Source organism: Cystoisospora suis, assembly GCF_002600585.1.
Source record: "Cystoisospora suis strain Wien I chromosome Unknown contig_3521, whole genome shotgun sequence".
NCBI lineage: Eukaryota > Apicomplexa > Conoidasida > Eucoccidiorida > Sarcocystidae > Cystoisospora > Cystoisospora suis.
The window spans coordinates 16859-29307 of record NW_027156316.1 but is presented as its reverse complement, the minus strand read 5'-3'; the positions used below and the strand labels follow the sequence as shown (position 1 = coordinate 29307).

The window sequence follows — 12449 nt, the reverse complement described above, 5'->3', positions numbered from 1 at the left end:
ATCTAGCTATCGATCTATCTATCTATCTTTAATCTATCTATCTGGGGTGAATGTGTGCCTTAGTATTAGTATTATTATTATGTGCATGCTCATATTTCCCCAAGTGGCGCAAGAGACGCATATGGACGATGAGAAGTCAAAAGCAAGCCAAGAGAGAGATGGAGCTGTGGAGAGACGATATACGACACGTGTACGTACACCTCACGCATATGTATCGAGAGAAAGAAAGAGGGAGAGACACAATACCTTGAGTAGAAAGAAAGAGAAGAAGTGAAGAGTGCATGATAAGAGGGCGAAAGAGACAAGACTTACACATCGATTCCTTTCCTAGGGATGCTAGATGTTCGTAGAAGGAGCCTCGCAGGAATACGTCCAGGCTTCAAACAGACAATTGTCGTATACTCCGATGAATCTCTTTCAGGTAGGATAGCAACAATCGATCGACTTTTCTTATTCTCATCAACTGCCTCTTTTTCACGGTCACCCGTATTCTTTTTCTCGACTTCTGCTCGCGTCTGCTGTACATACACCGCGGGACGTGTAGGTGGTCCCCCCCTCGTGAAGAAGGTAAGAGATGATCCTAAAGCAAGACTTAGCACCTCCTCTTCATCTTCCTCCTCCTCCTCCTCCTCTTTTTCATCTTCATCTATTCTATTGACACCCTTCTGTCGTCTAGAGCTTAATGAAGAGGAAAGATCGTTAGGTAGGCCATTCGGCAGGTAGAATACAGATGCTACAGGCGTTCCATAATAGATAGAAGAAGACTCCTTCTCGTAATATGAAGAAGGATGCCTGCGCTTCTCCACATAAATAGGAAGATTCGATTGTCTAGATGACTTCTCAACTGTCTTTCTATGACGTCTTTTCTTCTTTGCTAGTGAACTGCTAGATCTCCTCTTCACATCTACACCCCAAGTCTGCTGAGAAGACGATGAAGAGGCCCCTATAGGCGAACTCTCTTGAAGCAAAAGAGACCGCTGGAGAGAGGCAGGCGGACGGGTCGCTGATGGGAGAGGGAGAAAGGGATGATCGAGGAAGACCCACGCTTCTAAGCGAGGAAAAACGTCTATAGTTACGGAAGATGTTAAGAGGCTACTGCCAGGACGATTTCGACTATCATTTGGAGGTGAAGAAGGAGAAGAAGATAGCGAAGCAAAGAGGGTTGACTTTCCTTTGTTGAGACCTCTTAGGAGATAGGAACCGCATGTGTACGGAATAGGAGAGGAAAGATGATGTTTCTGGAAAGGAGAGAAAAGAGCAAAAGTGGAAAGAAGAGATGATCAAGACACTTCCATCCATCACTCACACTTCACTACTAGACCCATCGATGCAAATACATATCTATCTATCTCTATCTGTATGTTGGATATGTATGTATTATGATGCAGGGGAGCACAGGTCTCAAGACGCATGTGGGCGTGCCTCCATATATATATGTATACATACAATGTAGATACAGAGTGAAAAAGAGAACAAGAGAGAAAGACAGGTGGTCGCTCTACATCAACCTATCTATCTGTCTATCGACATCTATATGTATATATATGTCCATCTATCTATCTATATATAGATAGACAGATAGATCCACGGAGCAGAAGAGAGTTCTTACGACACACTGTTTCTCTGGTGAATCTGCATACAGCCACACATACAGCCATCTCGTCGCTGCAAGTCTCTACCGTAGACCTACTCCCACTCCTCTTCTTGCAATTCACGCACGTGTACACAAAATGCAAGGCGACTCAACTCTTCTTTCTCTTCTTCTTCTTTATCTCATATGTTTCTTGTCTATTGATGCGTTACAATGTTCTTCTTCTTTCATTTGATCGCTACTCCCAGAATACATACCAGTGAAGCAACAGACAAGACAGATGGCGCATCCGTCCATACATGCAGTCTCATGCGATTGCCTTCATCTTTCGCTGTCGTCTTTTTCTTCTTCTCATCATCACCCTCTCCCCCTAGGAGAGAGACCTGCGGACAAGTAGCAAACTGTAAGGTTTTAACATGGATCGGATGACGCTCGATCCATCTTCTCTTTCTTTCATATGATTCACCGTCGTCCTCTTCTTCTTCTGCACCCTCTTCATCTTCAGATAGCTGTTTGGCAGCTGTACGTACAGCTGATGCCGCAGTCTCCAAGGACGTCAACACACGAGACGGAGACAAGGGAGGAGAGTGAAGCTGAGCCCGGCCAGAAGACGAAGAAGAGAAAGCATCTTGATCGGCAAACCACTTGAGAATCTTAGACGGGAGTCGATTTGGACTACTCCTCAAAGATTCAAGATCTGCGTAAGCTGTGACGGTGGCCTGCGTTCAAACCAACAGGATGAACGCATTAGAGATAAAGAGATACACGGAAGGAAAGAGAAGAAGAAGTCGTCTTCACGAGAAGCTGATAAAGAGGGTTCTTGATCTATACACAGACATGTTCAACTCTATGTACGGTGTATAGACTAGGTCATGATAGGAAGACATTCAGAAGCAGAGAAAAGTGTAAATAGAAGACAGGCGAAATATGAACAGACAGACCGAAAGACGTAGAGACTTATGTAGGGACTGTGACGATGCACTCATGGCACGCTATCCTTCTACCTACCTATCTATCTATCTATCTATCTACCTTCCATCTCTCTATCTATCCTTGATCGATCTACCTATCTATTCATCCTCGATCTAGCTATCTATATTTCCTCAATCTCTCTATCTATCTTTGACCTATCTATCTATCTTCTATCTATCTTCTATCTATCTTTAATCTCTGTATGTATCTACCTTTGATCTATTCAACATGGGACAGTCACCACATCAAGTTGACTGCAAGAAAATCTGTTGCGAAGAAAGATGGATGGCCGTATCGCAATTCGGTTCTTTTCAACTGTTCTTTTGATCCTTCATCCAAATTCTCTTGCTAGATTTCCCTTCATCCACCCCTGTGTCCCTTCTCTCCTCCTCCAGGTGTACATACACTCCCTGTCTTCTCCCCTTAGTAGCTCTCCTTCCAGCAGCTTTCTTTCTTCTTTTCTCTTTTCTCCTCATCACTCAAACGAACTTCTCTTTCCTTACCACAGCTTTCATCTTGGATCGATTCGCATCTTCTTCTTCTTCTATCTCAGCCTCATATCCTCCTTCTTCTTCTTCCGCTTCTCCTTCTTCCTGTTGCTGTATAAGAAAGCTATCAACATGCACTTCTACCTTATGGATAGGAGCCAGAACAACATAGAATTCGAACGCATTACGTGGCTGTGCAGCATCCTCTAATCTTAGCTTGGCATAGCAGGGAGAGAAAGAAGAGATTTCTACAGTTGGACTGCCACTCGTTCTTCTCTTCTTTCCTATTCCCCCTTTCGGACAGATAGAAGTCTCTATACGGAAACGTGGTCGGGGAGTTAGAGGAGATGTAGTACGTATGTTCGAATGTGCCAACTGGGCCCCTGAAGCCTTGGTAGACGGAAAGCTTTCTCTCCTTCCTTTTCTTTCTCCTTCTTGGCGACCTTCTCTTGCCGACCTCCCTTTACGACTATCATTCCATATGAGGGGTTGAAGAAGCTGAGAAGATGAGAGGGGGGGAGAGGACGAGGAAGCAGGAAGGAAAGTCACAGAGGCTATAGATGGATCTGACGAGGTTAACGTGTATCGACCTGAAGAAAGAAGAAAGTCCAAGAGAGACAAAGAGAAAGAGAAGAATATGGACGATGGAGAGAGAAAGAGAAATGGAGTGTGTATTGGAGAAGTAGAAAAGGGGTGTTTGCATGCAGAAAGGAGACTTCAAACCATGAAAGACAGAAGAAAAAGAACAAAGGAAAAAAGAGAAAGAAAGATAGAAGTTGTCTCTCTGCTGTTGAAGCTTCTTCTCATCCCCCATCCTGTCTCTTTTCCACGAGCACAAAGACGTCTATTACGTGCCTACATGAAGTCTCTCAGTCATACACGATAGAAGACACAGAAGTCTAGAATTCCTAAGAAGCTCCGCCCTCTCCGTCGGTATACACAGGCTTCAGGAGCAGGTCAATCTTGTACATACAGTCGCTCGTGTGGAGGTGTACATGCAGTCTCGAGAAGAATGAAGGAGTTGCACACATGCCAAGGCTATCAAAGAACACACGTACATACAGAGGAGTTACAGGCACCTAGACAAAGAGAGAGATACACAGAGACAGACAGATAGAAGGCACACTGACAGTGTTTAGGGAGATAGAGAAATGGAGTGGAGAATATATAGGGTGGATCTGAGAAAGAATAAAGCACTGAAAAGAAACGTATATCCATATCAGTCTAATACATATAGAGTCGTATCTAGGTATCTATCTATACATGCATGTTCATACATAGGTACATTCTGTCTTCCCTGTATAGACAGACAGGTAAAGAGACAGACTGAAGATACATAGAGATATAGAGTCAAGATAGATAGAGAGATCGATTCAAGATAGAGTCGAGACAGATAAATTAGAAAGAAAAGATAGATGATACAACATGTGTAAGGGTGAGCGAGATAGTTAATGCAAGATTACCTGATCCACCCCATGGCTCGACTATAAAAGTCTGATATGGAGGAAGAAGTAAAGGCTGATCTGATACAATGCCTACACCTTCTTCGTTATCTTCCTCTTCTTCGTCGCTACTTCTTCCTCCTCCTTTCTCTGCTCTACTCCCTCTTGTTCCTTCATTCACCGGAGACGGAAAGAAGAGAAGAGAGACAGCATCGACTATTCTAAATTGAATCGATACCGACGGAGGGACGGCTGGATACCATACTACTCCGGCTCCTGATGGACTATCACGGGAAGTCTTCGCTGCCGATCCTATATGAAGAAGGGAGGCAGCTAATCTGCCTGAAGATCTTCGAGAAGCTTTGAACCATGATAGAAACTAATGACAGATACAAAAGAAGGAAACAAAGAAAGTGAGAGAGATAGAAAAAAAGCAGAGAGATGAAGGTCTAACGCTCAAGCCGATGAGATGGAAGAGCAGGAAGAAGAAAAGGGAGAAAAGAGAAGATAGGAAAAGTCAAGATCTTGAGAATGAATGAGTCCGTTACATATACACATACGTAGATGTACGTGTGTAGGTATGCTTAATGTACAGATAGCAAGAGAGCCAGAAAGAGAGATAGAACATCTCTCCATCTAAGGTAGATACGTTTATAGACACAGAGCGTTAGACGCCTCACTTAAAGACCCGTGAGAGGCATGCATCTTCGCATAATTCTCGATATCCATAGAAACCCCCCTCCACGTGGTCCTGCTGGTGCATGCACATGAAACAATACATAAGGCATCTCGCCACGACTTGAAGGAAAGTCCACAGGACGCTAGAGAGAGAAGAAAAGAATACCCCTGCAGCTATGAAGAGTCGTACACTGTGAAGTGTACGAGGGTCTACAGGAAAATAAGAAGCGAGAGAGAAAGAGAGATGTACTCTGAACAGTTCTGAAAATGCCTAGGGAAAGAGACACCTTCAGCAGCACAAGGCACGGGCTTTTATCTTCTCTTCACATCCAGCAGTTTTCGACATAGCATAGAGAGATCGAAAGAGACAGAGTGTCTCTTCTTTGCCCTTCTCCATCGAATAGACACACACCCCCCACTCATACGTATCCACCTCAATCTCTGCACCACCTACATGTGTAGATGAATATATATATATATATATATGTACATAGAGATGCATGCACATATACAGATATATATATGGCTGGCTACTCTTTCCAACAGCCTCCGTAGAGGTGCGCCTACTGTTTGACTCTCTTCCTTTCTCTGTGTATACATCACATATGTATCGATACTATGGGTGTGCTGCGCCCTCTAAACATTGATCTATCTCGAGGACAGCATCTACATCCCCTACTCGTCTCTTCATCCCGTGCATGCAAAGAGGATTCTCTCCCATCTGAACGTCGCGATTCTTACGTGTTGTCCGCTTCCTTTTCTTTGTAATCCGCAGGGATGCTGCGCCCCTTCTTTGCGAAGTGTATGTTCTAGAAGATCCCCTCCTTTTGCAATTAGCTTCATATCTTCATCTTCTTCATCCTCTTCATCTCCCCCCCTTCCTGTGTCTATACACATCCAGTGGAATACAGCATTCTTCGGGGTGGTTAGTACCATTAACTCCTCCTCTGGAGAAACGAGTCCTTTCTTGCCCTTCTTCCGACGCGCTCGCTCTCCTTCTTGTCTTAACTTTTCTCTATTATTCTCCTCTTTTCTCCCTTCAGAAGAATCGCCCCGGCCACTGTCTCCTCCTCCTCCTCCTAGTTCCTCATTCATGCGAATCTGAGGGGACGGTAAGCCGGGAGCTAGCATTTCTACTTTGAACATATACTCTCTTCCTTTGACAAGATAGAGTACCCCTTCTTCTTCTTCTTCTCTCCCATCGTCATCATGTGTCTTTCCTACAGCAGCAAGCGAATGGATGGCTAGGAAGTCTTCTCCCTGCTGATGGTGAGACGCAGCATGTCTAGTCTCAAGAAATTCGTCGTCTTCCTCGTAGGATCCACTTCCTAATGAAGAAGAAGAAGCCTCCTCACTGCCCATCTCTCCTTCTCCCTCTACGCCCCCTCTCCACACTCCGTCGCCCCAGCCTGCATCATTACTACTTTCTCTCCCGCTCGTTAGACCTATATAGTGGCGTTCGACAAGCTTTCCTAGCATAAAGATATCCATACTATCTAACTGTCTTCTCTGTCTTGGAGAAATTGCTCCCGAGGAAGATGATGGGGATCCTGTCGCTGGGGCAGCCTCATGTTCCTTTCCTTCTTCTGCGCTTTTTCTTGCTTTCTTGTTCTTCTCAGCGAACAGTTTCTGAGTGATCTTTTCAACTTTTCTCCAGAGTCTTTGACGTCGCAAAACTCGCACTTCTTCAACGAAGAGACGTAAAGTAGTAGGATGAAGAATGATCACTTCTGCATGCTGTTCCTCAGAAGTCCGTGTATCGACAGCTTGAAGTAGAGCTACACCTTCAAGTCCAGGAGAAGACATCGATGCTTGGTTAGCTTTCCCCCCACTGCCTCCGCTCGCACCACTAGGGCTAGGGGGACTTGAAGATGATAAGACACGAAGAAGTCCACTCGAGTCAAAGGTGACCAGAGACGAGGGAGATGTCTTCTCTTGGCCGCCTACAGATGAGAGACGAAGTTTTTCTTGTGCATCATAGACAGCAAGATCGGTCGCAGAGAACGTCCAATGTGGTGATGGGAGCTGTACATACACCTGATTGCGAGAAGCTCTTGACGACGGCGATGTGATAAGACCACTTGAATTCGAAGAAGGGGACGTCGTGGGATCTCCCCCGCCGCTACCTAGTTCACGTAGCCGCAGAAGATGATACTGTACCATAGATGCTGGAGGGAGGATCAAGAAAGAAGGCAAAAGCATAACCGGTTCATGTACAATGAAAGATACACGAGCTTCTTTTATATGAGAATAAGAAGAAGAGGAAAAAGATGACGAGGATGATGATGAGCTATCATTGCGACTACTACCACTCTTTGCTTTGTCGTCATCCCCCCTCTCTCCTACGGTCCCTAGTAGTCTCACAACTACCGTTGCCTTTCCTGTCTTCATACCTCTTACTAGTAATACATCACTACGGAGAAATGGCCCCGACGACTTCGCCGTTCGTCCTCCTGTCGCATGATAAGAAGAAGAATGGCTAGCCATACCACTAGACACAGCATGATCTCCTCCGCTAGCTCCTAGACCTCCTGGTGACGATAGCATTAGCTGCTTCCCTCGTGCTTCTATAATCTTTCGTGTAGACGTCGCAGCTTCTGCATCTGAACTTATATCTTCAGCTTGTAAGATCCCTTCACTATCTTCGCCTTCAAACCTCCATTCAAAGATCAATCCTTGGAGACTTGTAAAGTTATTTCCTTCTTCGTCGAACGCTAGCACTCCTACATCTCCTATCTGACCTACAGCTAGCCGTCGATCACGCGTGCGAAAAGACAGTCGAGCTATGGGAGCTACAACGGCTTGGACTCTTAGCTGTTGAGGAGAAGAAGATGATGATGAAGCAGAGACTCTTCCGGCGGTCTTCTTTGCAGACGAAGAGGAATGGAGAAGGGTTTGATCTGTCGCAAAGATCCATGACCTCCCTCGATGATGAGGAGAGAAAGGCGACGCTTCCACAAGAACACGAGACAGACACAGGAGAGGGGGAGAAGAAGAAGAAGAGGAAGAAGAAGAAGAGGAAGAAGAAGAAATCAGAAGACACTGTGAAGAAGGCTGTGAGGGAGAACAGTCAGGACGTAGAAGCCGAATTACATCTTGGTGCTGTGCAGACCAATAGAAACAAGGAGAAGAAGAAGAAGAATTATCATCATAAGATGAAGAGTCACTGCGACGAGAGCTCGAAGAATCTCCATTCCTTTCAAGGATGAGTAACGTTCTGACAGGAAGAGAAGAAGAAGAAATTAGACGTTCATACTCTAAAGAAGAAGAGCCGGTCGGAGCATATGTAGGATGATCAGGAGAAAAGAAGAAAGAAGAAGGCGGGGAAGGAAGAAGGACTTGTGCTGGCCCGATCTTCAGCTGAGGAGGGGATCCTTGTTCTCTCTCTCGTGAAGAAGACGAAGAAGATTTCGAACTATGAATAGGTGCCGCAGCAACACCCACAGGAAAGAGAGAGAAGGAGGAAGAATAAGAAGAAAAAGAGGTAAAGATGAACGGAAGAGAGACTTCACTTGAGCGAAAAGAAGACGAGGCTGATGGAAAGAAAAGGAAAAAGAGAGTGAAAAGGACCACAAAACACAAGAGAGAGAAGAAGAATTTCGTACGCACGGAAGATGAAAGAGAGGAAGAGAGGAAAGGCCTCATATCTCCTGGTATGGAGAGCCATTTCTTCTTCTTCTTCATGATTAGGGACCTTACTGATTGAAAGAAAGAACAACATAGAGAACAACTCCTGCCTATTACTACAGATGAGAGACATAGGCGATCTTTTCTTCTTTTCTTCTCCTCAGCGTGCTCTCTAGTGACTGAGAAAGAAGAAGGACGACGCGAAACAGAAGCAGAGGAGATGAAAGAAGAGCTACCCGAACTTCTCTTCGATACAAGAAGCGCACCCTTTTTCAAGAGGGCATCAGAAGATTTCGTACATAGAGAGATAGGAGGAGGAGGAGGAGAAGAAGAATCTAGTGGAGCCGCCTGTGGATGGCAAGCAGACGCAGGTGGCAAAGAATCGACGGGAGAACAGGTAGGAGAAGAAGAAAAGGAGCAAGGAAAAGAAGAAGGGGAAGAAGAAGAAAAAAGAGACTCGGCTCCCTCGGTTGGGGAGGAGGAAGAACTTTCCTCATTCACAGCAGTCATTGTAAGAGAGCTGCAGTCGCATGATACAGAAGACGACGACGGGGACCACGCAGAAGAAGATGGTCTATCAGCATTGTAAACAGAAGATGAAGATGAGCAAAGGAGTCTTCTTCTATCTTTCTTGTCTCCGCGGGCTTCTCCTCCTCCTCCTCCCACCATCCCGTAGCTGCTGTCTACAAGAGCTCTCCAGCACAGAGAAAAACTTCCTGCGCTCTTCGAGGTCTTCTCCATCTCTTTCTAAAGAGAGGAGAACAGGCGAAAAAGCGGAGACACAACAGTAGACCCTTGGCGAAGAGAATGCTTGGAGACAAGACTGAGAAACAGAGGGAGGGGAGAAGAAGAAAGGGGTGAACGATTCGTCACGTCTCAAGAAGAAGGATAGACATGACGGAGTGGAAAGAAAGAAAGAAAAGAGAAGGTTTGAAAAGAAAAAAGAGAGCCGATAGACGAGTGTCCCGCGATTACTTCACTCTCTAAGGCAAGAAGAAAGAGAAGCGAAAGAAAAGGAAAAAGAGGTCGACAAGCCGATGGAAGAAAGAAAAGAAAGCCTGACGGAAAAGGATGGAACTGTAAGGATAATTATCTCTCCATTTAAGAAATGTATTAGTATTCATCTTGTGTGTGTGTCTATATGTAGCTGGGAGAATGGACGTCATGTAGAACTTTCCACCCCATAAAATTCGATCGGCAGATGGAATGAAAACGAGCATATACACTTGGAAAAAGGGTAGGAGAGAGAAGCTTGTAAATCAAAAGAAAGATGAGAAAGAAGCAAGAAGGAAAGTCAGCCTTGATTCAGGCTCTCCGTGAGCGAGCAAGTCACTTTATCTACACCCCTCACATTGAGGTGTATGTACACCCGAGAATCGAAGAAGGCTCATCACCTCCGGCGACGACAGTCATGTGCAGGAAGATAGGAAATCAGAGGGACAAGCCTACTTTCCCTCTCTTCTGGATGGAAAGTCCTGCTTTGCTCTCCTCTTTTGATCTCTCCAATCGTCATCTCTTCTTTACGGACCAGAAGAAGAGACTTACTTAGTACGCTGTTTGCATGCATGTAGGGAGAGGGATGAGTAACTAGAGAGGAGAAGGAGAGCAACTTTTCACAAGAAGGAAATGAAAAAGCACACACCTATGATGAGTAAGAAGCCGGAGAAATTGAAGAAGTGTGGAAGGAGGATGGTTTATACCTCTTGTAGAAATGAGAATGTCGCCAACTTGCAGAAGTTCCTTAAGAGATAGAGATGAAAGAGACTCAAGAAGTCTAGACACGATCAAGCGAAGGCTGCCTCGGATGCTTCGCCCGTGTGAAGGGTGTAGGAGAGGAGGAGAAGATGAAGAAGAGGACGGTGGAGAATAAGAGAGAATATTGAAAGTCACGATGTCTTCTTGATCAGTAGAAGAGAGAGAGACTGAAGACGAAGAAGAAGAGGAAGATGAAAAGAAAAGGGGGGGAGAAGCAGAAGAAGAGAGAGGAGAAGAAGGGTTTAGCAGGATCTCATTGTCACTGGGAGAGAATGAAGCATCTCTTACATGTTGGTATCTCTGGTGTACATACACCTCAGCATCTTCAATCGCATCAAACTCGGTAAGTGATTTGACACGATGGGTTTGACCCTCTATGCTGTGAGTTTTCTTCTTCATGAGAGCTTCCCCAGCATAAGAGACAGAAGAAGATTCATTCTTTTCTTTCTTCGACTCTTCTTCTTTTTCTTCTTTCATACCACATGTATGAGTTCTACTGCGTTCGCTCTGTCCCTTGTCTTTCTTCTTCACTCGTATAGTCAACAAGCAGCGGTCTTTATCTCTAAGGAGAGGTCTCCTTCTCTCTTCTCTTCTTTCCCATTGTGGAGAGGAAGAGGTATATCTCTGTCTATCTTCAGAAAGCAAAAGAAAAAGAAGAGATTTCAAGAGATGTTCTCTATGGAAAGCCATTGAGACATTCTCTGTCGTTAAAGAGGATAAAAGAAAGAGAAACAGTTTTCTTTCATGTTTCAATCTCTCATCTTCGATGCGACCTATCTTCTTCTTCTTCTTCAGATCCTTATTCTTCCTTTCTTCTTTCCTCTCCCATGCCTCATCTCTATCGAGGGAGAGAGAGATATCTTTCATCTTCCTCATTCTCTTCTCTCCTTCTTCTTCTCCTCCCTCTTCATTTCTCTTCAAATCTTCTCCACCTGGTAGAGGGGAGAAGACTCTCTCTGTATGCTGTAGAAGATGAAAGAGAAGAAGCAAAGAGATCTGAGGGAGTTCAAGCAAACGTCGGGTTATGAAAGGTAAAAAGACGCGTGTAAGCTGGGAGATAGAAGAAAACGAGGGAAGTTCTACTACATACAAAGGAAGATTTCTTTCTTCAAAATCTTTCTTTTCAATTTCTCTCTCTTGGCCTTCTCCTCCCTCCTCTCCCCCTCCCCCTTGTCCGGGTGTATATACACTTGAATCAGTATCTACAATTGACGTCTGTACATCTCTACTTTCCTTTTCTGTCGAATGTATAGAAGTAGGTAAGGTCTTTTCAGGTGGTTCAGGTGAATGCCTAGGAGTTCTAGAGAGGCTCGAGGACGAATGAGAAGAAGAGGCAAAAGAAGATGAAGAATGGGGTGGAATGAGAGGATAGGGTGTATGAAGAAAGAGAAGAAGAGAAAGAAGAGATTGATGCAAAGCAGGTAAGAGAGGAGATAAAGAATGAGAGAAAAAGGAAGAAGAAGATGACAGATTTCTCTTCGAACATAAATCTCTTGTCGAGGATGAAGATATAGCTACCGCATGATCGAGAAGAAAGAGAGAATGAAGCGCATATGAAAGAGAATTCAAATCAACTACTGGTGTCTCTTCTTGTTCATCCTCTTTTCCTTCTTTTCTTCTTCTGCTTTCTCCTTGAGAGATTCTACTCGTTGAGAGACTCTTCAATTCACCTATGTCTCCTCTATCTCGATTCTTCTCAGTCTGCCGGGTCCCCTCACATGAAGAACGATCAGGTGAAGAAGGAGAAGGAGAAGACGAAGGAGAAGAAGAAGAAGACGAAGGAGAAGAAGAAGACGAAGGAGAAGAAGAAGACGAAGGAGAAGAAGACGAAGGAGAAGAAGAAGAAGACGAAGGAGAAGAAGAAGAAGAAGACGAAGAAGAAGAAGACGAAGGAGA

The 12449-nt window shown here is 44.7% G+C and overlaps 1 protein-coding gene across 1 annotated transcript in view; it reads right to left on the bottom strand.

Annotated features, from left to right (window-relative positions):
• CSUI_006850 (uncharacterized protein) overlaps positions 1-11231 on the bottom strand; it is a gene marked incomplete at its 3' end in the record, with an annotated part of 12191 nt that extends 960 nt beyond the window's left edge. The window contains exons 1-5 of the mRNA XM_068067001.1: positions 5913-11231; positions 4515-4872; positions 3067-3641; positions 1849-2310; positions 313-1238 (exon numbers count right to left, since the gene is read on the bottom strand). Coding sequence (XP_067921020.1) covers positions 313-1238; positions 1849-2310; positions 3067-3641; positions 4515-4872; positions 5913-9539 — 5948 coding nt within the window. The 5' untranslated portion in view covers positions 9540-11231. The remainder of the gene's footprint in view (positions 1-312; positions 1239-1848; positions 2311-3066; positions 3642-4514; positions 4873-5912) is intronic.
• Positions 11232-12449: the final 1218 nt, after the last annotated feature.